Below are 25,483 nucleotides of genomic sequence, written 5' to 3'. Positions count from 1 at the left end.
TAAGCCAATCAGAAAAGCGTAGGGACGAGGAAGAAGCAATGGCGGTCACTGAAGAACACCAGTGAGCTGAAACAGGGCCGACTGAAAACACTGCTGTAGCAGAGCGGCATCAAAATAAGCTCTACAGCCGTAGGGCTAAAGGACGCAATCGCAGCTTTAAGGGCCAGCCGTGAAAATCACTGCCAAGGAGGCAGAACGGCCTGCGAAATCCCTACAGTCGTTGAGACAGTCGCAGCTAGCGGGGGGGGGGCAATCGGGAAAGAAAGCTGCAAAACGGGAAGGAACCGCAGCCGCAGGCTCCTGAGGTCAGTCGCGGCGAGATTTAAAATGCCGTGGAATGAGCCGGGGAGGGAGGGAGACGGAGCAGCCCAACTAAATAAAGGGCCACTGGAAAGGCAAAAAGAGCTGCAGCCGCAGGATCCTGGGGAGGAAAGACCAAGGGAGCCGCCGCGAAAGTAGGTGGCAATCTATAAAATACACAAGACAGCGGAGGCGCAGAGCAGGAAGCTGCAGCAGCAAGCTCCTGGATTAAGGCTGTGTCCGCCGCCTGAGGAAGGGAGAGCCGCAGCTGCGGTCTCCCAGTAAGTCGCCGTTCAGGCAGGGACTGAGGCAACAAGGGCGAAGAGCAACCCCCCAAAGAAATTCCCCAGGACAATAAAAAACAAAGACAGAAAAAGAACAATCAGTCTCACACACACTAAATTAAATAACAGAGGGAAGGAAACGACCAGGAATACACACACAAATCTCTACACCCTGTCACACAGATACACAAAACTTATCTACGCTATCTTATACTCCAACTTGCACGGACGAAAGGCAAGAATGAACTGGAGAGTGGTAGGGGCCTGAAGCCCCTAGTATTGACTTCAAAACATTCTTGCCTTTGGACGATAGGTGGAGCTATGTTACCCGCTTGATGGCAGTCCTCCTGTGGAAAATGTGTATATCTCGACACGTTTTGTACATTCTCCAGTCAGTATGCATAGTCTCAAAGAAATATGTCTTCTTAAAAAATGGCCGACTGCCTGATCTTATGTGGCCCACAACATACCCTCCCACTGATTAGCAGAGCAGCAGAGGCGGGGGATCCAGATAAATATTTTTTTTCCTGCAGTCCAGCTCCTTTTGCACCATTCTCACCTTTTCCCCAGTCAGCTGAGCAGCACGGGGGGGGGGGATTGCAGGGCGATGAAAGTTTTATAACTTTCCTCCCCCAACCACCATTTTGATGGAAATTGCCCCTTGTGCTACTATTAAGCTAAGGAAAAACCTTGTTAACAGAATGAGGTTCCTCATCATGGGAATCACAGGGGATGGAAGATTTAACCAGCTGAGGAAGGGTTACCCAGCAGGGAAAGAGGGCTGGGAAACAAAGAGTGTGAAGAAGAGTGAAACTAAGGAAGGGAAGTGATGGAGGGAGTTGGATCCTGTATTCAGTCTTATGCAAGTGGGACTGGATGTACATGTAGATGCAGAATGTTAAGACTCGGGATATTTTTTATTTATTTGTTTATTAAACTTATACCCCGCCTTATGGCCAAAAGGCCCTCAAGGCGGCTTACAAAAGACACCAACATAATACATCAATAAAACATAATACATCAATAAAATAATACAGTTCTCAAGATTAAATAACAATTCTCAAAATTAAATAACAATTAACATTTTCAGTAACTAACTATAAAATAAGATGATTCCCACATCATAACAGTTAGCAAAAACTAAATAACAAAACAAAGCAGTAAAAACAAAGAACCTTCCATGGTCGTCTTCTCCTCCAAGGCAACCCCAAGACGACGCCGGTTTAGCATGTAGGCAGAGGGGCACCTGGGGAGATGGCCCATTGGCATCTTTCAACAATCTAGAAAGGTGTAAGTAAAAGGTGAGCACTGGGAGGGATTTCCAGCATACTCGTGGTAGACTGATAGACATCGGGGAATTCCTGAATTTGTTCATGAGAATGGTTGAAACATAAAAGGTAGAGTGCTATGAGAAATGAAGTGCTATTAAATTATTTTTTTAAAGTGACAAGCCAAAGAATAAAACCTTTTTCACAGTGAAAAGAATTAACCTTCCCTTCACCCACCAGTTATAACCACTGAGAATACTAGTGATGGGAACAGTAACTTTCTCTGGAATTCAATCGCACATACTATAGGTCAGGGAGCAGAATGTTAAGTGGACAATCGTACTACAAATCCATTTTCTGGTACATGGTTCTCTTCTTCCTTCTTGACAAAAAAAATAATCATGTGGGTTCTTGTATCTTTTCCTTGACTGGTGGAAAAACCGCAGGTAATTATTGGGTTTTTTTTTTAAAACCACTCAATGGGAAGGGTTAAAAATCCTCTTCTCCCCAGCTGCTGCAAATCAAATTTGTAGCCACCCATCCTCCTGGAAGTTTCATTTATAGAATCATAGAATCGTAGAGTTGGAAGGGGCCTATAAGGCCATCGAGTCCAACCCCCTGCTCAATGCAGGAATCCAACTTAAAGCATACACGACAGGTGGCTGTCCAGCTGCCTCTTGAATGCCTCCAGTGTTGGAGAGACGACCACCTCCCTAGGTAATTGGTTCCATTGTCATACCGCTCTAACAGTTAGGACATTGCACTGTTGGCTCATATTCAGCGTGTGATCAACAACAATTCCAAGATCCTTCTCGCGTGTTGTATTGCTGAGCCAAATATCCCCCATCTTACAACTGTGCATTTGGTTTCTTCTTCCTAGGTGTAGAACTTTACACTTATCCCTGTTAAATTTCATTCTGTTGTTTTCAGCCCAATGCTCCAGCCTATCAAGATACCTTTGAATTTTGTTTCTCTCTTCCAAGGTATTAGCTACTCCTCCCAATTTTGTATCATCTGCAATACTCTATTATACAGGTTATATATAAAATATAATCTCTACTCACATGCCTCCTACTTCTCATTTGGCTCAGACATATAGGTGTGTATGTGAAATAGACGTGGCACTATCACATCTGTGTGTTTAAACCTGGATCTGCCCCTGTCATATATACAGTATGCAATAAATCCATGCTATACTATAGTACTGTACTATACTATAGAAAGAGAAGATCTGGTTTTAAGAGCAGAATTGCTGGATGGGTAAGAAGTGGAGGACACTTCTTCTTCCCATGGCTTACCTTGCCATACTTTGTCCCTCAGTGCGAATTTTCTCACAGACTTTGATGCCAGAAGTGGCCCGGCCATGAGAAAATCTAGCTGTGTTTGTCAGGCAATGAGGGAGAGTTCAGATGAACACACTAGCTCCGTCCATCCCATCATTCTTCACAAGTTTGAGGGATGACTTCTGAGGAGAGGAACCTGCTCAACTTATGTAGACCTCTCATTATTTAGAATCTTGAAAAATTGGGTGTTCAAAAATGTGCAGAGAGCCTACATGAAAGGTTCATGTAGGGCAACTCTGTGTGTGTGTGTGTGTTGTTGTTGTTGTTGTTGTTGGTATGCTCATCCTCTCACTCATCATGTCTGAGATTTAGAATGCCTGAATAGGGCTGTTGAGTCACAATCATTGCCGCCCTAGGCTCCTGCTGGGAGGAAGGGCGGAATATAAATCAAATAATAAATAAATTAAATAATAAATAAAATAATGGCAGAACCTCAAAAGTTTTTTTCTCTACATGTAGGCCCAGGATGAGTTGATGAATTCAGGCCTCTATCTTGTGCTATTGCTTCACCTGTATGAGCAAAGGTTTGCAGAACTCATGAGATTAAACTACAACCAAGCCTCCAGAGATAGGGTAAGATCAGAAAAATATTAAATTCCTTCTTATTGTTTATATAGGAAGCTTAGTGCCGTATTCACTTATACACAGCAACCTGGGCACACCTGTATTCCATCAGTCATTGCTGTGGTAAATATGTGGTATGTGATGTAAAAGCACTCATCCTCAAACACTCAGGTGTACCCAAGGTGCAAAAATTGGCCTCTGTCACCTGAGGCATGCTCATTGTGTCTTCTCTTTGCAGTTTTAATATTTTCTGCTGCAAATACCAGGGTACCCAAGCTGCTACGTAAAAGGTGAAGCAGCTGTGAGATGCATGATGTCATGTAGCCAGACTCACCTGCCCTACCAGGCTGGTTATGAGACTGACAGGGCAATGCTACACACGTGTACTTAGAGGCAAGTCTTATTCTGTCCAATAGGCACTAGGGAGTGGTTTAAGACTGGAGTCTGAAACTAAAACCAGGTTTTTGTTGTAATAAATAAAATGGAAGATATTCTGCTTTTATCATGGGGTTTTATATATTGCCTCTTGGGTAATCAGAAGACAATGTTGTCGCACTTGGGCCCTGCTTGCAGGCTTCCCACAGGCACTTGGTAGGCCACTGTGAGAATAGGACTAGATAGGCCACTGGCCTGATCCAGCAGGCTCTTTTTATGTTCATATGTTCTTAAGTACAGGGCAATATCCACTGCCATGAGACCTCTGGGCTGCAAAATGATTGTTTTCAAGGGTTGCCTTCAGTGTGTACTTATAACAATCATAGCTGTCCATGAACTCTGCATTTGTCAGCATCTTTAGCTTTTTGGTAATTATGTACTGTCATATAACACCTGAATCAATAACACATTTATGACTCTTTACTTTTTACAGGTTTGCATGGGGGGAGCTCTCTGGCATATTAGATACTTGTGTATATGTCATTCCCCCCCCTCCATTTTCATTGCCCCTTATAAGTGCTTTTCCTCAGTCATGTTTTCATTCATGACATCAAAAGTAAAACAATTAAATAAAATGTGATTTAGTTATGAAACTACATTCCTCATTAATATCCAATGTCATTAATATCTGGCATGCCTTAAGTATGCCAATAGCTTTAATAAGACACTATGTAAGGTACATTATAACAAACTGAGTGCTTATTGGTATGTACTGGGCTGGAAACACATACTTGTAACATCATCTAAATGGGCAAGATTCCAGATTTCCACTGCCTTCCCCTTGAAGATCCTACAGAGTTTTCCCCCCAGATACAGGACTGCACACAAGGAGGTATACAGCCACAGGACTATGGGTAGAGAAAGCAAACCTTTTCATTTTATCAGCAAACTAACAAAGGGTTTGGCTACTTACTATCTCTTTGAACATTATGAGTAATTCCAGCTTTTGCTATACCCCAAATTTCTGCAGTGGCATGACTTCCCCACTTATCTTGGATTTTTAAGGTACTACTTTGCCCTCTTTTAATTTTTCCCAGACTATTCCAACATTGTTCCTTGTTGAAAAACTATGTGTCTATTCACTATTATTAGGAACAACATGTATTAATTCTTTTTTCCTTTTACTCTAGCTCTCAAGACAACCTAGAACAGAGGAAAACCAAAGTAGGTTTATATAGGGTTTACAGCATTCCCTCAAAGATGTTTGCTACTTCATAGTTCTCAATAATCTTTTGTGATATTCCTCATAAAGTCTTCACGTGCTTAGATCCACCAAGATATTAGATTTCTCCAGTGTGCATCTTTTCATGTTGATGTGCACAATCCTGTACCTCATTTCTATTTGTTTAAATAATCTACAAGTTCCCATTAACTTCAAAAGAGAATACGGGGACACCCGAGCACTTCCATTTTCAAAGACTAAGGGCCACATCTAATGTTAAATTTTTCAGCTTGCATTTTGAAAATATATGCAGGGCAGCAGCCAGAAAATGGACAAAATTATAGTTTTAAGTTTCAGATTGGTTTAATTAGAATATGAGGTACACATGTTATAAATATGACACTCATGGTTCTACAGTTTATGCACAAATCTTGTATTTGTATATAACCATTCTTTCATTTCTGGCTGCTTATCTGTTTATTTTACATAACATTAGTAGTGAAATGTCATGTCAGATGCACCCCTAAACACAACTGCTGGTGGGATTAACTTCATTCCAACAGGGATGATGTTGCCATTGTTACAGAGTTAGGTTATTCCAGTAAAAATAATTTATCCATTTAGAGCTGAAGATATGGAAACACCATCAATTAATTAATTAAATGCAAAATATACATTTTAGGATATTTCTCCAGCTGCACAACCTGTATGGGAAGAGGCATTCTGACCACATGCTGTGTAAATAAGGATTGCAGTTTCACCTCATCACAAGAGGAAATAAAAGCAAGCCAATGAATGTTCTCAGAACCTTTGACTATCTTTTCTGATGTTATTGTTTGTGATGAACTGCATTAAAATCCTGATTTGCTGTGCATTTGAAATGTGAAAAGTTCCCCTTCTTGATTGTTTATTTCAATAGTATTTGATGCTGCCTTTATTAGCACTTACAAACTTTTTTGATTTTGAAGGCCCCTGCTTTTATGGATTATTTCTGAGGCCTGGTGTTTAGTCTACCAGGCAGGAATTCCATTTGCCTCCACTGGATTAGTTGGGTCTGATGTTCCTTTGATTGGTGGGTCTCCAGGATCTCACAGATTTATCAGCAGTGAGATTTGGGAGCTTTAAAGCCAAACTAGAAATAAATGCATATAATCATTTAACATACTTGGTTTTTATTCCTTAAATAGCAGCTAGGGGAGAGAGCAGGGTCAGGGGTGTGGGGAGGGGGACTATAAAATGTGCCCCCCCTCCAATGAAAATTCCCTACCCAAAGCTTTTGTTTATCCCGAAAGGAAAGCTTCCATTAGGAGTACCAGTGGAAGATTCCCTCCAGCTGCTAATAACAACTAGGAAGAGGAATTTTTCATCACCCGGCCTGCTGTTATTTAAAGAACAAATAGTAGGCATGTTAAATACTTTCATGCATTTAACATCAGACTAGTTTCATCTTCACATGTTAACTTGAACTGCTGGGAAGAAAGAAAAAAGTAGAGGGCAGCACAAAAGAACAACAGCAGAAGTGAGGTGAACCTGAACATTTGAAAATGGTACTGAAAAATGTAGGAAAGTTTCATCTAAAAAACAAAATTGCCCAATATATCTCAATGGAAACCTTCCTTGGGGACACAAGCATTCAGTTTGCTGAATTATTCCAATAAGACATATGTCCAGAGAGACAACAGCCCTACACATTTATTATGTGTGGGGCATACCTGAGTATAGACCAAGCAGGACCACACTTTTAGCCCTGCCCCTGACATTGAATCGTTTTGTGGGTATAACAACCGTGCAATTTTCTGTACACTAAAGCTAACTTGTGAGCACCTCCTCATATGTAGGTGTGCCATGCGATAGGGACATCTGCACAACCAGGTGCCTTGGCTGGGCCGCATCAACACCATACCTTTAAAGTACGTGGGTTCCACCAAAGTATCCTGGGAATCCTTCACAGAGCTACAATTCCCAGCACCCTTAACAATCTACAGTTCCCAGGATTCCTTTGGAGAAACAATGTGCTTTAAATATATAGCGTGGATATGACCCTGGGCACACAAAGTCCCTATACATGAGGAGGTGCTCACGCACTGGCCTTCCTATTCTCCGTTTGGGCTTTCAGTCTTCTCATGTATATATAAACATATGAGCAGTGGAGTACTGCAAAGCCCTGCCCCCTCCAGTATGTCTTCTCCACAGACTTTGGAGCCCTCCACAAGATGGAGAGTGGAGGTTTAAAGCACGGAGCCTCACCTACTCTTGGAGGTTCCTCCCATGATTTAGAACCATGCATAATCAGGGTTGTAAATCATGCAGGGAGCCTGCCCAAGTAAAAGAGCCCCCCTGCTTCAGATCTTCATTCTCAAACTTGTAGAGGGCTCTAAACTGCATAAATTATGCCCCAGAGGCTACAGACTCAACATCTGGTTGTTAAAAAGGGAAGACCTGGCCTTGGGGCAGGGTGAAAAGCTCAGCCCCATTCAGGTCTATACTAGAGTATTCCATACATGCGAGTAACACATGTTTAGGCCTATCTTCCTAGAAAAACTCAACTAATGAAATATGTCACTTCTAGTCACAAAGCAGCGCCTCTGCTACTGAAAGTCCTGGCTGCTGTTAGTTCTGGTGTGGGGTTTTTTGGTGTGTGTAGGGAAGGTCACTGTGCACAAGGGGAGGAGGATTTACCCTTCCATTCCCAGTGCCCCACCAAAAAAATTTCTCTCATGATTATTAGAAAAAGTCTCCAAGTCTAATTGCTGCACACATGGGCAGGGGGAGCAGAGGCTGCAGGCCAGATCCAAGGGGCTGGAGGTTTCCCACCCCATTTTTCAGTGAAAGATGGAAGTCTCCCACTAAGCCACAACAACCAATAATGAAGCTGATGCATGATGAAGATTGGCTCTAATAGGGCCCAGTAACAGTCCTCAGAAAAATGTAGTAAGGAAGCCAAGCCATAGCTCACATGGTCTTCGATGCCTGTATACTAATGCGCAGAGCATGGGCAAACAAGCAGGACAAACTTGAACTCTTAACACAGGAAGGTAATTACAACTTGATAGGCATAACTGAAACTTGGTGGGATGACTCCCATGTCTGGAATACAGCTATTGAAGGATATAACTTGTACAAAAAGAACAGAAGGAACAAAAAGGGAGGTAGAGCCACGCTATATGTTAAAATATATATATTGCTGCACAGAAATACACGAAGATGAGCTTGGTAGCTCCACCAAGAGTATCTGGATTAAAATTAATGGGGCAAGTAATAAAAGGAATGTGGTGCTTGGAGTCTACTCTCGACCACCCAATCAAGGAAAAGATGAGAATATAACTTTTGAAATGCAAATTGCCAATGTTTCAAGGAGGCATGCTGTAGTAATAATGGAGGATTTCTATTATACCAATGTCTGTTGTAAGGCAAATTCTGCCAAACATGGCTCTTCCAAGAAATTTCTGACTTGTGTTGGAGATAACTTTCTCCCACAGAAAGTGGAGGAAGCAACCAGAGGACCAGCTATCCTGGACTTAATTCTAACCAATAGAGATGATTTGGTCGATGAAGTGGCAGTTACAGGAACTCGGGGGGGAAGTGATCACACCATCCTTGAATTCTTGATTTTAACAGAAGCAAAAGCTGAGAGTAGCCATACGCATACCCTGGACTTCAGGAAAGCTGATTTTAATAAACTCAGAACAATTGTAAGTACAGTTCCATGGCAAGTGACCCTAATGAGAAAAGGAGTCCAAGATGGGAGTTTCTAAAAAAGGAAATTCTAAAAGCGCAATGGCAAGCAATTCCAACAGAGAGAAAAAGGGGGGAAACAGCAGAAGAAGCCAATGTGGCTTCACAAAAAACTTAGAGATGATCTGAAAACAAAAAAGGACACATACAGGAAGTATGGGCCACGAAGGAAGAGTACAGGCAGGTGTCACAGAATTGTAGGGATGGCGTCAGGAAGGCTAAAGCTGAGAATGAGTGAGGTTAGCGAGAGATGTTAAAAACAAAAAAAAGCTTTCTTCAGGTACGTCCATAGTAAGAACCTAAGAAGAGCCTGCTGGATCAGGCCAGTGGCCCATCTAGTCCAGCATCCTGTTCTCACAATGGCCAACCAGGTGCCTGGGGGAAGCCTGCAAGTAAAAGACAGAGAAAAGAAATGGTGGCACACCTACTCAGTGAAAGGCAGATGTGCTCAATTCCTACTTTGGCTCAATTTTTTCCCAAAAAAGGGTCTATGACACTCCCGGGAAACATGAAGTGGAAGAGACAGGATTGGAGCTTGAGACTGATAGACAAATGGTCAAGGAATACCTACTCATTTTGAATGAGTTCAAATCGGCAGGGCCCGATAAACTGTATCCTAGAGTATTGAAGGAACTGGCTGAAGAACTCTCAGAACTGCTGTCTATTATCTTTGTGAAATCATGGAGGACTGGTGAAGTGTCGGATGACTAGAGGAGAGCTAATGTTGTCCCTATCTTCAGAAAGGGCAAAAAGGAGGAACTGGGGAACTACAGACCAGTCAGCCTAACATCAATCCCTGGAAAAACTCTGGAGCAGATTATAAAGCAGTCAATCTGTAAGTACCTTGAAAACAATGCAGTGATTACTAGAAGCCAACATGAATTTATGAAGAACAAATCTTGCTAAACTAATCTTATCTCGTTTTTTGATCGGGTGACCTCCCTTCTAGACTGTGGGAATGTGGGACTGTGTGGACATAATATATCTCAACCTCAGCAAAGCTTTTGACCGAGTGCCCCATTATATTCTGGTTAGAAATGTGGGCTGGAGGAAACAGGTGGATCCACAGTTGGCTCCAGAATCGTGCTCAGAGAGTGCTTATCAATGGTTCCTTCTCAAACTGGGGAAGTAACGAGTGGGGTACCACAGGGCTCGGTCCTGGCCCCAGTGCTCTTCAATATTTTTATTAACAACTTGGATGAGGAGGTACACAGCATGCTTATCAAATTTGCAGATGATACAAAATTGGGGGGCACAGCTAATCCCGTGGAAGACAGAAACAAAGTTCAAAGGGAACCTTGATAGGCTGGAGCATTGGGCTGAAAACAACAGAATGAAATTCAACAGGGATAAATGCAAAGTTCTACACCTAGGAAAAAGAAACCAAATGCACAGTTGTAAGATGGGGGATACTTGGCTCAGCAATACAACATGCAAGAAGGATCTTGGAATTGTTGATCACAAACTGAATATGAGCCAACAGTGCGATGTGGCTGCAAAAAAGGCAAATGCTATTTTAGGCTGCCTTAACAGAAGTATAGTTTCCAAATTGTGTGAAGTATTGGTTTCCCTCTATTCAGCACTGGTTAACCCTCATCTTGAGTACTGCGTCCCGTTCTGGTCTCCACTAAGAAGGATGCAGACAAACCGGAACAGGTTCAGAGGAGGGCAACAAGGATGATCATAGGACTGGAAACAAAGCCCTATGAGGAGAGACTGAAAGAACTGGGCATGTTTAGCCTGGAGAAGATTGAGGGGAGTTATGATAGCACTCTTCAAGTACATGAAAGGTTGCCACACAGAGGAGGGCCGGGATCTTTTCTCGATCGTCCCAGAGTGCAGGACAGGGGATAATGGGCTCAAGTTGCAGGAAGCCAGATTTTGACTGAACATCAGGAAAAATGTCTTAACTGTTAGAGCCATACGACAATGGAACCAATTACCTAGAGAGGTAGTGGGCTCTCCAACACTGGAGGCATTCAAGAGGCAGCTGAACAGCCATCTGTTGGGAATGCTTTGATTGGATTCCTGCATTGAGCAGGGGGTTCGACTGATAGGCCTTATAGGCCCCTTTAACTCTACTATATTCTATGATTCTAAGTACCCTGAAAACAGACACTACAAAAGATACCCAGATTTGTCTAAATAACAAAATGAAGCTGTATTTCAAGGAGAGTTGTAGGATTTTAGAAGAACTGGGGGTTAGTAAAGATGGGAATGTTTTCCATGGGGCTTTATGAAGCCAGCAGTCTCCTTGTGAAACAAATATGCTTCCTAACCCTTGTTTGCTCCCTACCAAAAAGAGAACTCAAAGCACCTGAAAGCGTGGAGAGTGATTGGCAAGCAGGGGAGAGGGTTCCAGTGGTTTCATTACAAACAAGGGTGGACTGGATCCTGACCGTAGCTTCACCTACAAGTGCACAAGTAGGATACTGCTTTAACCACCATTTTTGGTGCTGGTAGTTGCCTCTCCCTTTGCTATTCACCACAATGGATTTGAATGGGGGAAAGCAATTGCCCAGACCCTTCTCTTACCTTACATGGAGCCCATGTTCTATTTGAACACTGCAGAAGTTGCTTTGTCCCAGTAGCTCTTGGTGCAATCTGAGCTGTTTAGCATGGTGTAACAAGTCTGCAATCCTCCACTTAATTAGGAGGCATAAACCTAATTGAAATCAATAGGACATGAGTAGACATGAATAGGATTGAGCTTTAAACCAGCTTACTACCTGCTGGACATTAACTTGAGACTGTTGCAGACTTCAGACTTTGCACTGCGGCTTTTCTATCATGCCCAGTTTTTTTCTTTTCCTCTCCACCCCCCCCCTTTTTTTTCTTAACATCACATTTCAGGGAATTTGAAATTCCCCGTCTTGCTTACTACTTTGTGACATTTAAATTAATGCTAACAGAGGTATTGCCCTACTGTTTTATTTAGATCCATCCATTGTTGGTAGCGATAGGGGAGAAATTAAATTCAGTTTGCATTTAAAGCCGGAAAGAGATAAAACTGAAGCACACCCTTCAAAATTTGCACTTATCAAATTTTGCAATGCATTTCTCCAGCCAAACAAAATTTACAAAAATGCATATATTAGGGGGGAAATGGTATAAAAATCAATGTATTTGTTAAAATAACATGCAAAAATGCGTACATTAGTCAAAACCAAAGGCAAAGATGTGTTCATTGGGATAAATTTGCATTAAAATGCTGAAGAATTTTCATGAGGGATTTTTTTAATGGCATGTTGCTGCAGAGTTGTGGAGAATTGGATTTAAGATTGGAAAAATGAGTAACCGAGAGAATCGAAACTGACACATCCTTCCATCCGGAATTGTTGGTCAATCCTATCCATGTTTACTCAAAAAAATTCCCTCTTAGTTCAATGGGCTTACTTCCTAGTAAGTATGTTTCTGATTATAGCCTAGCTGGTTTATTGTAACATAAACTTGCTAGGACTAGAGCATGAAGACTTATCCTGAGTCAGCAGGTAAACGAAATGTTAACAGTGGGGCAAAAGCTATGAGATATAAGAGGGATACTGTGATATGTCTATATAAAGCTTAAATAAACAGATACTATAATGACAATTTACAATGATTGGCCTCAATGACACGGAGTGCCTTCCCTCAGCTCAGGCTGGTGGCCCAACTGTGACCCTAATTGAACAGGGATAACCTGGCTGCAGTAATCTATGCTCTGGTAATCTCAAGGTTGGATTATTGCAATGCACTTTATGTAGGGCTGCCTTTGAAAAGAATTTGGAAGCTTCAGTTAGTGCAGAATGCAGTTGCCCGATTATTGACAGGTTCAAGGTGAACAGAGCATATAACACCTATCTCGTTCTAACTGCACTGCCTGCCAGTATGCTTTCGAGCCCAATTCAAAGTGCTGGTTTTGACCTATAAAGTTCTTTGCGGCTCAGGACCCCAATATCTTTTGGAACGCCTCTCCCATTATGAACTTTCCTGAACCCTTAGATCTTCCTCTGAGGCCCTTCTCCATGTCCTCCCTCTGAGGGACGCTTGGTGGGTGGTGACAAGGGAGAGGGCCTTTTCAGTTGTGGCTGGCCATCTATGGAATATGCTCTCCAGTGAGGTCCACCTGGTGCCTTCATTGTCATGTTTTCAGTGCCAGGTAAAGACAAACCTTTTCTTCCAGGCATTTGATAGATTGATATGATGTTTTGTTTTAATACACTGCCAAACCTTCCTGTGGCTGCATGGGGATGCTATTGTTATTGTTTTGCTATATATTGTTACGTTTTATGATGTTTTATTTGTTTTTTTTTTAACATTGCGTAAGTCGCTTGGGGACCTTTGGTTGTCAAGCGACTAATAAATCTTTTTATTATTGTTGTTAATTTATCTTTGCTTTCTTAAGTAACTCCTGTAGTGGGGGGGAAATCATTGTCTTGGTTCACGCTCAAAACAAAAACTTTCTTCTATAAGTTCTTATACAGCAATTTCACACTGGAATTTAAATTTGAAGTTCATTTGTTGAAGAATGGCAACTTTCAGTGCAGCAGCAGAGTGTCTTGAGAGTTTGAAAGCTTTTCATTTGTTTATGAATGCTGCCACTTTTATTTTGCTTATTCTTTTGCATAGAGACTGTAGCATATATCATCATGGGGAATGAGCAGGTGAATGATCCCGATGATATGGCTGATATTATTAGAACTTGTGATTCCTGAATGGGTGAGGGCATCTGGGTTTGTTGCAGGGTCTCATCCTTGTGCTTGTGTCACTGTTCAGCGGCTTGCTGCTATGATTAGTTGTGTTATATTAGGGCGAGAACAGGTATACCACACAAGGACTCTGATGCTCTACTGCTTGTAATTCCCCTCTATATGGAGGAGGGCTCTAGTTCATGAAAGCTTATGCTATTATAAGTCTTGAAGGTGCCAAAAGACTGGTTTTTGCTGCAACACACTAACATCGTTACCTTTTTTGAGCTGCCTAGATAATAGTGACATTTAAATGAAGACATTTAGCTTTAGCTAAGCTACAGAGATATGGCAAACAGCTCTTTAGCGTTGTCAACTGTGTCCCAGTAATTATTATTATTATTAAATTTATTTATATACTGCATTTTCAACAAATATACATGTCCTCAAAGAGGTTCACACAAATAGTCCAAATGCAATAGGACAACACATAATAAAAAGTATAATCACTACATTAAGGAAAAAATATATACATCAAAGCATAAATGAGCATAAAGCTCAACAACAAAGCCAAAGCAAAAATATTTAAAAACTAACCCCCAAGTGGATACAAAAATCTCTTCCATCCCCCGACCCCCCATAGCTCAACCCAAAGGGCCAGAAAGCACCACATATGCCCCAACTCATGGGTTTCAGATTAATTACAGATAAGCCTGCTTGTAGGCTTCTCATAGGCATCTGGTTGAGCAGGATGCTGCACCAGACTGGTCTGATTCAGCAGGATTCTTCTTACGGAAATTCAATTGAGTTAAGAGGGCAGCACTAGTAGGATACATGTATAGTTTGCTTCCCCCCCCTCCCCCATTGCCTAACCACAGCCTTTCTCCACACAACTTGGACTAAGGGTGACGACTTCAAGGTCAGCTTCCTGTGTGCAGAAAGCATAGTCTTAACATGCAAGAAATTGGGAAGGGACCAAAATCCAGTCATTCAGGCTCCAGTTTATTCTTGGTCAGTTGCACATTCCTGGGTATGAGATAATATCTTCTCATACCCAGGTACCACCCACCTTTCATTACCTGTAGTAAGATGTGGTTTTACACAACATGTAACAAGAGAAAAATAATACAAAGATCTATTTATCAGGATAGTCATACAAATCCAGTGCCTAGTTTTTAAAAAGGAGTCAAGGCTTGTTTGCAGATAAGTCATATCCTGATTTCAGCTTCTAATTGCAGATTCCCAAGTGAGTTACGTGGCTAATTGGTGGTAAGGTGAAGTACACCTTGCATATGCCAAGATGAGCATCCTCCTTTGTGATGTCACATTTGAAAACTGAGCCTTGCAGTTAAATAGGATCTGAGGCTGTGCTCCAAATTGGCACTGCACATTCTGTTGGCTTCTTTATTTGATGAATTAATGCCATCTCTGTCTGTATATATTTTCCCATTACATTGGCTTGTCAGCTAAATATATGGTTGCACAAGATTACACTGTCAATAAATACAACTGAAAGACCTTGGAAAATATATGTGCTTTAGGCTGCAATCCTAACCCAACATACCTGGGAGTAAGCCCCACTTAATTCAGTAGGATTTACTTCGGAGAAGACATGGTTAGCATTGCATTGTTAGAGGAACAATGTTTCTCTTCATTGAACCATAGCAAAATATAATTTGAAGGTATCTCATTGCACAGTGGGGAGGAGGAGCCTGGCTGGGAGTCCAGAGTCTGAGTTCAAATCTCCACTCGTGTCTCCTAGATGTAAAGGGTCAGCTAAAGATCACCCCCACAGTGAGTGGCTTAGGGGTTATGTGCCCTGCCACTTGTGCAGCCGTGGGCAAGCTGCATAGTCCCAAGGAGCCCAGTTGCCCCCCCGCTGGCAGTTGTGGTCAAGGAAAGGGCTGGCTTGTGCAGCTGTGGCAAGCTGAGCAGGCCCTAGCCAGCTGGGGAGGACTAGCCTCAGAGGGAGGCAATGGTCAACCCCCTCTGAATACTGCTTACCATGAAAACCCTATTCATAGGGTCACCATAAGTTGGGATTGACTTGAAGGCTGTCCATTTCCATTTTTTCATTGGTCACCATTCACTCTTTTCACCAGCAAACTGCAGAAAGCATCCTTTAGATCACAGTGTCCCACCCTGCTGCCAAACTGCCTGCCTTCATTCTCCACTGCTGGATAGGAGCACAATTAGCTATCTGGAAGTATACTAATTATCCAGTTCTTCTTATTGATTGGATCAAGTTCACTTTAACTAACCTAATTGTCCAGTGTGTTCTTAAACAGATGTGTGCAAACAACACAAAGTCAGCATACAATCATAGTTTGGATGTTCTTCCTAACATCCTAGTTAAATCCTTTTGACCTGCAGCTTTAGTTCTTGCACTGTCTACAGTGGGCATGAGAGACTGATACATGAGGCATGAGAGGCCTCAAGGCAACCTTTCATATGTTTGACTCCTGTCTTAAAACCAAACATATTCAGCTGCCTTAGTATTTCCTAACAAATCCTTTGGGATAGCCCTAGCATATGGCAGGTAGGAGTTAACTAAATTTGGCTCATTTAATGCCTTATTTTTTGGCCTTTCTGGCTTCTTGATTTCTGTGAAATGTGTCAAAACAAGCCTCTGGAGATAAGTAATTAAATTTGGATTTATGGTGAACATTTGAGCCTCCATTGCTCTTTTGAGTAAGTTTATTGAATTCATTTAAGACAATTGCTTTTTTATACAGAAAGGTGTTCTAAGAAGTGATTTATTTCCTCCCATCTTTGCAGATTCAGCCAATTCAGGCAACAGTGGCTAAGAGAACTCTCAAGGAGGATCTAAGAAAGCGAACTCTCTTTGGTAATTTGACAGAGAGCCCTTCTTCACATCTTTCAACTTTCACTCTCTTTCTTAACACCAGGCCACAATAAGTATGTACACCATTCATATTCAGTGTCATCCATTTAAATCAAATGCCTTCTAAGGGTCTGGGGTTGTTTTGGTTGTTTGTGTGGTTCAATTCTTGTGTTTTGTTTTGATTTTAACATGCAATATTGACTGACAAACTTTTTGAAACATGGGTTATTAACAGCAACTTGCAGAGTGTAAACTTTTTAATCACTTCTACTTCCTGGCCCCCATTTACTCAATCAAAATTTAAAACAGTGGTCAGGGTTTGGTATGTGTGCATGCTTTGACTGATCTCTGGCAACCATTTGAGATGGCAAACTAGATATCTACATTTGCAGCACCTGCCCTAGAATCCACTCTGCACTATTTTACAGACTTGCACTTTTTTGGGTCAGGGGTCCTTTGGTGATAAAAAAAAATTGTTTTCTACATTAAAACTGAGTTGTATGCACAGCCTTATCACAGGACATTCCATAGCACACAAATGTAAATGTATTGATGTACTATTGTATGGTCAACTTTATAACATTATTGCCTTCCCTTTGAATGGCAAAAATCCTAATAAAAAATAATTGTTCACTCTTAAGCCACCCCCTCCCGCTTTTTAAAAAAGTAGATGAATATGCTGTAAGTGAACAGCTTGTTATTTTTTTGGGATGCACATAACAAAGGTGAAGATCAGGTCAACGGTATTCTTGTTGTGACACAATACTTAGTGTAAACCCTTTTACCTTGGGTAAAGAGAGGCCATCTAAGGCAATGTATGCCTGCCTCCCCCCCCATCCCATCCCTGCTACATAATGCATCTAATGTAGACTACTGTTCCTCTGGGCAGGGACTATGTCAATTCCTTTGTTCTGTACAGCATCTACCATACTGCTAATGCTGGATTAATGTTTGAAAAATTATAGCAGCCACTGTAGCTCAGAGAACTACAGATTACACTGAGAACCCCCACTAGAAAGAAGCCATGAGACTGTAGGTTGCAGTTGATTCGTATCCTGTTTTCGTTATTCTAGCAGGCTACATTTGAAAAACTTGCACTTATTATTGTGCTGCAATTGTTGCTGTCGAATGTGAAAAGCAAGCGATGGCTTTTGAAAATATGTATAGCTAGTATTAGAAGTTGGGGAGAAAATATTTGCATGTGGTGAAGGCATTTTTGAAGTAGTCACCCCTGCCTCAGAGTGATGGAGTCCCTTTCCCAAGTAAGCCTCTGGCAGAATGGAATTCCCGCGGTAGGAGTCAGTTCTCAAGAGCCCTTTATTGTGTGTCCCATATAGTCCAAACACAGCATGTTTGTAAACCATTTGTAAAAAGCACAGAAACCTTTTTTAAGGAACATGTTTGCTCATTCCATTGAGGTTTAGCACTGGAGGACTTTACTGGTAAAAAGTATTACCTTGAACGAGCAGAGTTTAACTTCTTCCCCTTGGTGCTAATATTATCACTCCCATCTCGTCAGAGATTTTACAGTTTAATTCCTGAGGTTTCTCCCCATATTGGTACAATTCAGCGGCTGATACATTGGTTGAAGCTCACTAGTGTTCCAGTTCACCTGTTGCTGTAAAGTTAAGCGCTCCAGATTTATCTTCCCTGACTGCTCTCCTAAAGGCTATGTGAGCAGGTTGCGGAGTAGGTAGTATCCTGCTATAAAAGGCTGCTTAAACACATCAGGTTTGGGACAAGGCGAGTTGCAAAATTTGGCTACACCCAGAATGAAATGTTACTGGTTTTTCACACCACTTCTGTTGCACCCTTTGCCCATCTCAAAAGACTGGTCCTCTTGCAATCTAACTATAGCCACTGAATCAGTTAAATCAGTTAAATTTTCCTAGCTTTCATTAAAACAGATTTGTACCATGATGGTAAATTCTGAGAAAACAAAGTGGTAATCAAGGAGCAAACATTGTTTTGGCTCCTTACAATTACTAAAAACCATGGGAAAAGATGAAGACTCTGGTTTTGCTGAAACTGATGGGGAAATGAAGCTTTATTCCAAGATTCTAGAAGGCTTACAAAAAAAAAGCAAAAGTAACCCATTTTAAAAGTTGCCAGTTTCTTTTTCAGCACCGTTTCACATTATTCAAAATGGTGACAGGAAATGCATTTAATCTGAAGCGTTTTTCCAGTAACTCCAAACAAATAAACAACAAAGTTTCATTATTTTGGGATATACCCCTTCCCTCCCTGCATGGAGCTCATTGGTAATTGTCCAGTTGTGTTTGATTCACTTTAAAGCAAAAGAGGGAAATAAAATGATCAAGGCCATTGCTGAGGGGCGACTATAGCATTGTCATTTCTGAGGGAGAGACTGAGGGACTAGCAGCAGCATGTGCAGCTGAGAAGATGAAGACGATGAGATTGCACAACCTTCCCTCCTTTCAGGTCTGCTATTGCACTTTTCCTGAATATATATTGACCAGCCTGCTTAGCTTCTTGGCAGGAGATATTTCCATGACAATTCCTCTGTCAAAATGTTGAAGAAGTGCTCACGCCAAACACCCATCATTCTTGGGCCAGAACCTTTGATTTCATAGAATATCCATTCCAGTAAACATTGATGTTCAGCTTGCATGCCTGCACTATTGTCACAACATGTTTGCATTAGAATCCTCTGTTAAATACTGTTGCAAAAGGATTCATGCTTCATCAGTAAAATGAGAGGTTCCCAGCACTCAAGCTGAGAAATTGCCCCCTGGCATGGGAGCTCATCGCCCAAACAAGCAAGGGCTGCCTGTGGCTACTCACCAGAGAGATTAAGGCACGCTGCACATGCTCAAAGGCATTATTTATTTAACACATCTCATGGTGGAGCCCAAGTATGGAAAAGAGGCCAGGGCAAAGTCATCATTCAAATTAGGCCCTGAAAAATGATCCCCTGAGCAGAAAAGTTGTTGAACATTAGCCATAAATCAGTATACATGAACATCTTTCTCTAAACAAAAAAGATGCCCAGGAAACAAGCAGCAGTCATCAAGGGAAAAGCAAAGGAGCTGAACGACATAAAGATTATCTCAGAAACTCCACATACCATAGACTGGTATGGCAGTTTTTAGGTACCTAAAGGTTAAAGAGGCAAAGGTAAACATTTTTATGAACACTTAATATCCAGCTTAAGTGAAAATCACCAGATTTTTTTCTTATTCAATTCCCATAATTATTTGAGTAGCAGAAAATAGCTATCCTCCCCTTATCATCTTTAGCACAGTCGCCACTCAGAAGTTGTTCAGTTGGAAGCGAAGGACAAAGAGTGCTTGTCACAAAGTCCCCTTTTCAAATGGGTTATTACCCAAGGTTAATGTCTCTCACCAACTCCTAGCATCTGGTGTCCATACAAAGTTGCCTAACAGAACTGTATGCTGTTCTGGAAGCAAGAAAATTTTAGTGCCTTATGTCATTTCTTCAAATGATTAAAAATAAGTGGGGCGGGGGAGTTGGAGGGAGATTCTACAACATGCACAACCTTTGGCCTTAACATCTACGCAGACACAAAATATCCTCAAAAGTAGGTGTAACTGTCAACATGAACTTTGATTCAGTATAACAAAGTTATTTATATCTCCTATCCAGCAAGGCAACAAAAAAACAACATGAAAATTAAAGGACGTGCCAGCATGCTAGTTTTCTACTCCAGAAATGCAGATGTTCTGAAGGCCTTTCTCAATAACAGTTTTGTGCATTTGTTTCACATTTCTTATATATGCCACTTAGGACAGTGTTTCTGTTGCAGATACAATGGAGTCTCTTAAATGCTCAAACCACAACATTTTGTTCCTGGAAAATGCAATCCTCCCTCCAATGCAGGCAGCTGATTCTCACTGTTCCTGTGATGGATTAAAATGCAGTTGTATTGGATATTATTTGTTTCATATCAGTAGAAAATGACATGATCCCCGACAATGCTGTGGCCATTTTGTGAACCTCTCTCCCACCCCTGGTTGTTAAGAGAGGGGAAGGTTAGTGATGTTGTTTGGAGGCGTCTTTCCCCGATCTTATGAGATTTGTGAGGAAGTGCATATCTAGCTATATTTGTTATTAAAAGAGGCAGAGGCAAGTAACAGCATTCCTCACTTCTTCCCCACTCTCAAGCACACACCTATTATGTGTTTCTGCCACTGAGAGGTCATTTGAAGCTGTGCAAGTGCTTGTGGCAGTTTTTTTCCAAAAAGGCACTCTGTGGCAACAGAATTTAACGGCAAAACGGTTGCTATGGTAGTGGCATGGCAGAGGAATAATTTATTCTTGGGGTATCTCAGCATGGGAGGAATAGAAGGTCGAACCAACATTAATTAGAATTCAAGGGCCTATCACTCTTTAATTATCCACATGGCTTCAAGAAGTAATGCAATATAAGAAAGGCATGTTCTTACCAAGTTATAGGTGAGGAAACCCTGCAAGGTCCTTCCCAATTATAATGTTAGAAAAAGGAGGCCGTAATGCTTGCACTTTCAGGTTCTAAGGAAATGTGGAGAATGCTGTGTTGGTAACTAGACAGTAAAACATCTAGAATGAGGGGGGTTTTCTCCAACAAGTGAACCACCTTCCACTTTCTTCCATAGCTCCTCTCTGAGCAGGACAGACATACAAGGCCAGGTTTGAGTTTATTTTGGTGTCACACACAAATAGGACTGGAGTTCCCAAAGAAAACCCTTTTTTGTATTTCTCCACATCTCCTTAGTGGTTCACAGTCCCATCTTCCCTCCCCACTGCAGTGATTGTGCTATCACCCTATGCTGTCCTCAGGAGGTTGCTGTTGAGATAGCATGTATGACAGGTGCTCATGTCCCTCCCCCCACCCCCACCCCGGCTTGCCAGTTCCACCATTATTCTTGCTGTTCATTCATCTCCATATCAGACACCAGAATGTTCTTCTCAGCAGATTCACTGGGGTTAGAGTTGGTGCGGCTGTAACGGGCACTCTCAAATGCCCCTCGCTCTGAGGTACACCGACGCTTGTACAGATAGATGGCAGCTGCTATCAGTGCACACAGTGCTAAGGAGGAGAGGATAACCACAGCAAGAGCCTTTGTGTTCTCTAGGAAAGCTGCAAAAAAGAGATAAGGGTCAGGAGGAAAGAAGACCAATTTTTGTGGAAGACTGAGGAACAGCCTTTGTGCTCAGAACTGACAGGACTAGTTCCAGTCTGGTTAGCAGGATGGGGAATTTTAAGCAGATGTGCTGAAATGGGGAAACTCTTGCCATTCAGCTTTCAAAGCCCTGGCCACCATGTGCTTCTTCAGGAGGAAGGGCAGGATATACACTGAACTGAATAAAGGGCACAAGTCTCATTGCACTGAAGAGACCCCACCTAACACTTCCCTGCCAGAGGCAACTTTTACATGAGTCTGTGTTTGTACTAAAAATAGCCTCATTCTGCACCAAAGAATCAAATTCTAATGAATACAGTGCCATGAAAAAGTATTTGCCCCGTCTAATTTTCTGCATGGTTGCTTATTTTTGACACTGAATGTTATCAGATCTTGAACCAAACCTAATATTAGGGAAAGGGAACCTGAGTGAACAAATAACACAAAATTTTGATATTTATTTATTAAAGAAAGTTAAGCAACACTCAATGCCCCCATGTGAAAAAGTAATTGCCCCCTTAGACCGCATGACCCAGCCGCGCTGCACTGCAGCTTCAGCTGATGGATAGCCTGACATTCTCCTGTAGAATTCTCTGATTCATGGTTCCTTCGATGATGGCAAGTCATCCAGGTCCTGATGCAGCAAAGCATCCCCAAGCCATGGCACTATGCTTGACCATTGGTATGAGGTTCCATCCATTGTTCTAGAATTCTTGACGATCATCTGGGTGCTTTTGGGCAAACCATGTTCTATGGACAGATGAGCAAAGATGGAACTATTTAAGGCAACATGGGCCCCATTATGTCTGCCAAAAAGCAAACACTGCATTGCACTTGAAGAATGGTGGTGGCAGTGTCATGGTTTGGGGATGCTTTGCTGCATCAGGACCTGGATGACTTGCCATCATTGAAGGAACCATGAATTCTGCTTTGTATCGAAGAATTCTACAGGAGAGTGTCAGGCCATCCATCTCAGCTGAAGCGTGGCTGGGTCATGCAGCAAGACAATGAACAAGAAATTTAAAGTTTTGGAATGGCCTAGTCAAAGTCCAGACCTAAACTCCATTGAGATGTTGTGGCAGGATCTGAAAGGCACAGTTCATGCTCGAAAACCCACAAATGTCACTGAGTTCTGCATGGAAGAGTGGGCTGAAGTTCCACCACAGCGCTGTGAGAGACTGATCAAGAACTACAGGAAGCATTTGGTTGCAGTCATTGCTGCTAAAGCTGACGTAACCAGGTTTTGAGTCTAAGGGGGCAATTACTTTTTCACACGGAGGCACTGGGTGTTGCTTAACTTTCTTTAATAAATAAATGAAATAAGTATCAAAATTTTGTGTTATTTGTTCACTTAGGTTCCCTTTTCCCTAATACTAGGTTTGGTTCAAGATCCGATAACATTCAGTGCCAAAAATATGCAACCATGCAGAAAATCAGACGGGGCAAATACTTTTTCACAGCACTGTATATTATAAACAGGTGCTAAACTTCAGTTTGCAAAATGAATTCTACTTCTCTAATCATAGGGGAGGAATATGAAAGTATGCAAAGCACAGAAGTATTATCCACTCACTACTTGACATTCTGCTTATTCCACCATCTGCTTGGTTGCTTGCCACCCTGCACTCTTCTGGGAGGGAGGGCAGGTGGGATAGAAATGTAATAAATAGAATAAATCCCACCCTCAGCATCTAAAAATTTACCAATCTGGAGTCAAGCTTATTTTTGCATCCAAATGACCTAGAAACTTGGGACACAGTTTAAATGTAAGCTAAGTCTCTTAGAAGGCTAAATTCTGCTCAAGATACCAAGTTCTATACATATACAGTATAACTGTGGATGTACAGAATAGGTATGAATCATCATCACCCAATTGCCTTTGCAAATCCCTTGAGGTTTTGTGAACATTCTGTTCAAGTTCTTGAGAATCTCAAGAAAGGTTGTGACTTCTCAAAAGGCATACTTACAAACCTCAGAGAAGCTGGCTGGCTCACATGCCCTGGCAGGCTCCCCTTAGTAGCATATGGTACCCTACAGGTCCTTTTCAGACACAAAATGATGGTTGGTGCTGGACTGCAAGCCCCATGATTCCCTGGGTGGGAAGCACACACAAAGCATCATTTGCTGCCAATGGGGTCACCTGTTGGGACCCTTCAGTCCTCCACTACTGGATACCCATTTCCCCTAGGCCTCCCCCCACCCTTTAGGTAAGGGTGAAAGATAGCAGAGGGCAGGGTGTGCTGCAAGCACAATTGAGGACAGCCTACTTGAGGTAGGCTGTCCAACTCAACTGTGATCAGTCACTGCAATTCAAGCAGGTCAAGCATTCCTGCTTCAAATTCTCACCCCATTCATACTGCAAAAGGCACAACGCTATGGTTTTACAACCAGGTTAACAAATTGGGAGTCAAATCTATTTAAACGCTCATGTTTAAGGAGTGTCAAGGAGCAAAACTGAGCTGACCTACAAGGAGACAAGGTGCCCACTTTCCAGTTTGGTGCATACCTGATCTGGAGAAGTGGCTTTCTTCCACTGCCATGGAAAGAGAACCCAACCAGGGCAGGCAGGAGAGAGGGAGAGAGAAATAAAGAGTCATTAGCTGCCTGCCCCCAGTACTGTTTCATCCATTGCCCTTCAATACTACTCACACCATTCCATAGTGACCCTCTACTGTTGCATTCTTTGGACTCTCATTGGCTATGCTTCCCTTTCAACCCATGTATCCTCCTTTCAGTTCCTAACTGACTTTCTACTTCCCATCATAGAACAACACAACCTCCAGCTGTTTTTGTCATTCATTTTTCCACATAAAATAAAAATAGCAAACAAGTTAGAGTTTACTGAACCAGTTTAGGAAGGAGTAAGAGTATGTGGAACTTTGGGGCTTCACAGAACTCTTCAGTAGGCAGCATGGGAAAGATTAGATTTGTAACCCTCTCTATGCACTGAAATTTCCCTCTTTTCGCTGCCTGATGAAGATTTTCATGAACCCATAGAAGTTTTCTGATTCCTTCAACAGCCTCAGTTGACCCAATAAAAGTTTTCATTCTGACCTATTCTGGGACAACCACAAAGCAAAGACCATCTCTGCAGAAGATGTCCACTGAGCAAAAGCCATCTGTAGAAAATAATCCATGTCTGCCGTCTGTTTAAACCACCCACTAAGAGGATCAAATTCCCAATGATCCTAAACAGCACACTGGCTGCCCTTGGGCAAGCAGAATGTTGTTAGAATAAAATGTGATCTATACAATATGGTGGGGGGGAAACCCATTAATAAACCCCATGAACTCTTGCTCTTATTCTCAGATGCAGAAGTCTGACATGACCATCAGAAGCTGAGTTCCCACATTTTACCTTCAAGGTCTTCAAACCACCTGCTTACCTCGGGCTGCCTTACAGATGACCCCCATTGTGACATTGGAGCAAGAGCCAAGATGCCACACCCCATTGCTGCTTTGAATCCAGTAGCAGCTGTTTTGGCTGAGCATGCTTGGTCCTGTGTCATGCTGCCCCCAGTTAGAATAGTTCACGGCCATGTTGTCATGCCAGACAAGTGTGCCCCCTGCAGAGAAAGAAGAAAAATGCTGTGTGTGAAAGAGGGAGAGAGGGAGGGAGCTCAAGAAATATATAAGGCTCTTCCAACCTCCTTGGTGGAAGGTAGAAAATGACCCCCAAAAATCCTTTTCCAAAATTGCTTTTCCATAGAGCATGTTGCTAGGAATCAAGTTGCAA

At 42.1% G+C, this 25,483-nt stretch overlaps 2 protein-coding genes across 10 annotated transcripts in view; one reads left to right on the top strand and one right to left on the bottom strand.

The window, feature by feature from the left end:
- MARCHF10 (membrane associated ring-CH-type finger 10) overlaps positions 1–17,243 on the top strand; it is a 78,050-nt gene extending 60,807 nt beyond the window's left edge. For 7 of the 8 annotated variants that reach the window (XM_061589970.1, XM_061589962.1, XM_061589965.1 and 4 more), the window contains 3 exons: positions 3,655–3,768; positions 5,325–5,358; positions 6,039–6,230. In XM_061589970.1, coding sequence (XP_061445954.1) covers positions 3,655–3,768; positions 5,325–5,358; positions 6,039–6,151 — 261 coding nt within the window. In that variant the 3' untranslated portion in view covers positions 6,152–6,230. Of the gene's footprint in view, positions 1–3,654; positions 3,769–5,324; positions 5,359–6,038; positions 6,231–16,536 lie in introns of those variants that run through there. The other variant, XM_061589969.1, reaches the window with a different exon arrangement.
- A 1,377-nt stretch (positions 17,244–18,620) lies between these two features.
- Positions 18,621–25,483, bottom strand: part of MRC2 (mannose receptor C type 2) — an 83,342-nt gene continuing 76,479 nt past the window's right edge. For both annotated transcript variants that reach the window (XM_061588627.1, XM_061588626.1), the window contains exons 28-30: positions 25,134–25,313; positions 24,254–24,280; positions 18,621–21,704 (exon numbers count right to left, since the gene is read on the bottom strand). In XM_061588627.1, coding sequence (XP_061444611.1) covers positions 21,484–21,704; positions 24,254–24,280; positions 25,134–25,313 — 428 coding nt within the window. In that variant the 3' untranslated portion in view covers positions 18,621–21,483. The remainder of the gene's footprint in view (positions 21,705–24,253; positions 24,281–25,133; positions 25,314–25,483) is intronic.

Source organism: Rhineura floridana, chromosome 11 (assembly GCF_030035675.1).
Source record: "Rhineura floridana isolate rRhiFlo1 chromosome 11, rRhiFlo1.hap2, whole genome shotgun sequence".
Taxonomy (NCBI): Eukaryota; Metazoa; Chordata; class Lepidosauria; order Squamata; family Rhineuridae; genus Rhineura; species Rhineura floridana.
This window is presented reverse-complemented; position numbering and strand designations above follow the sequence as displayed.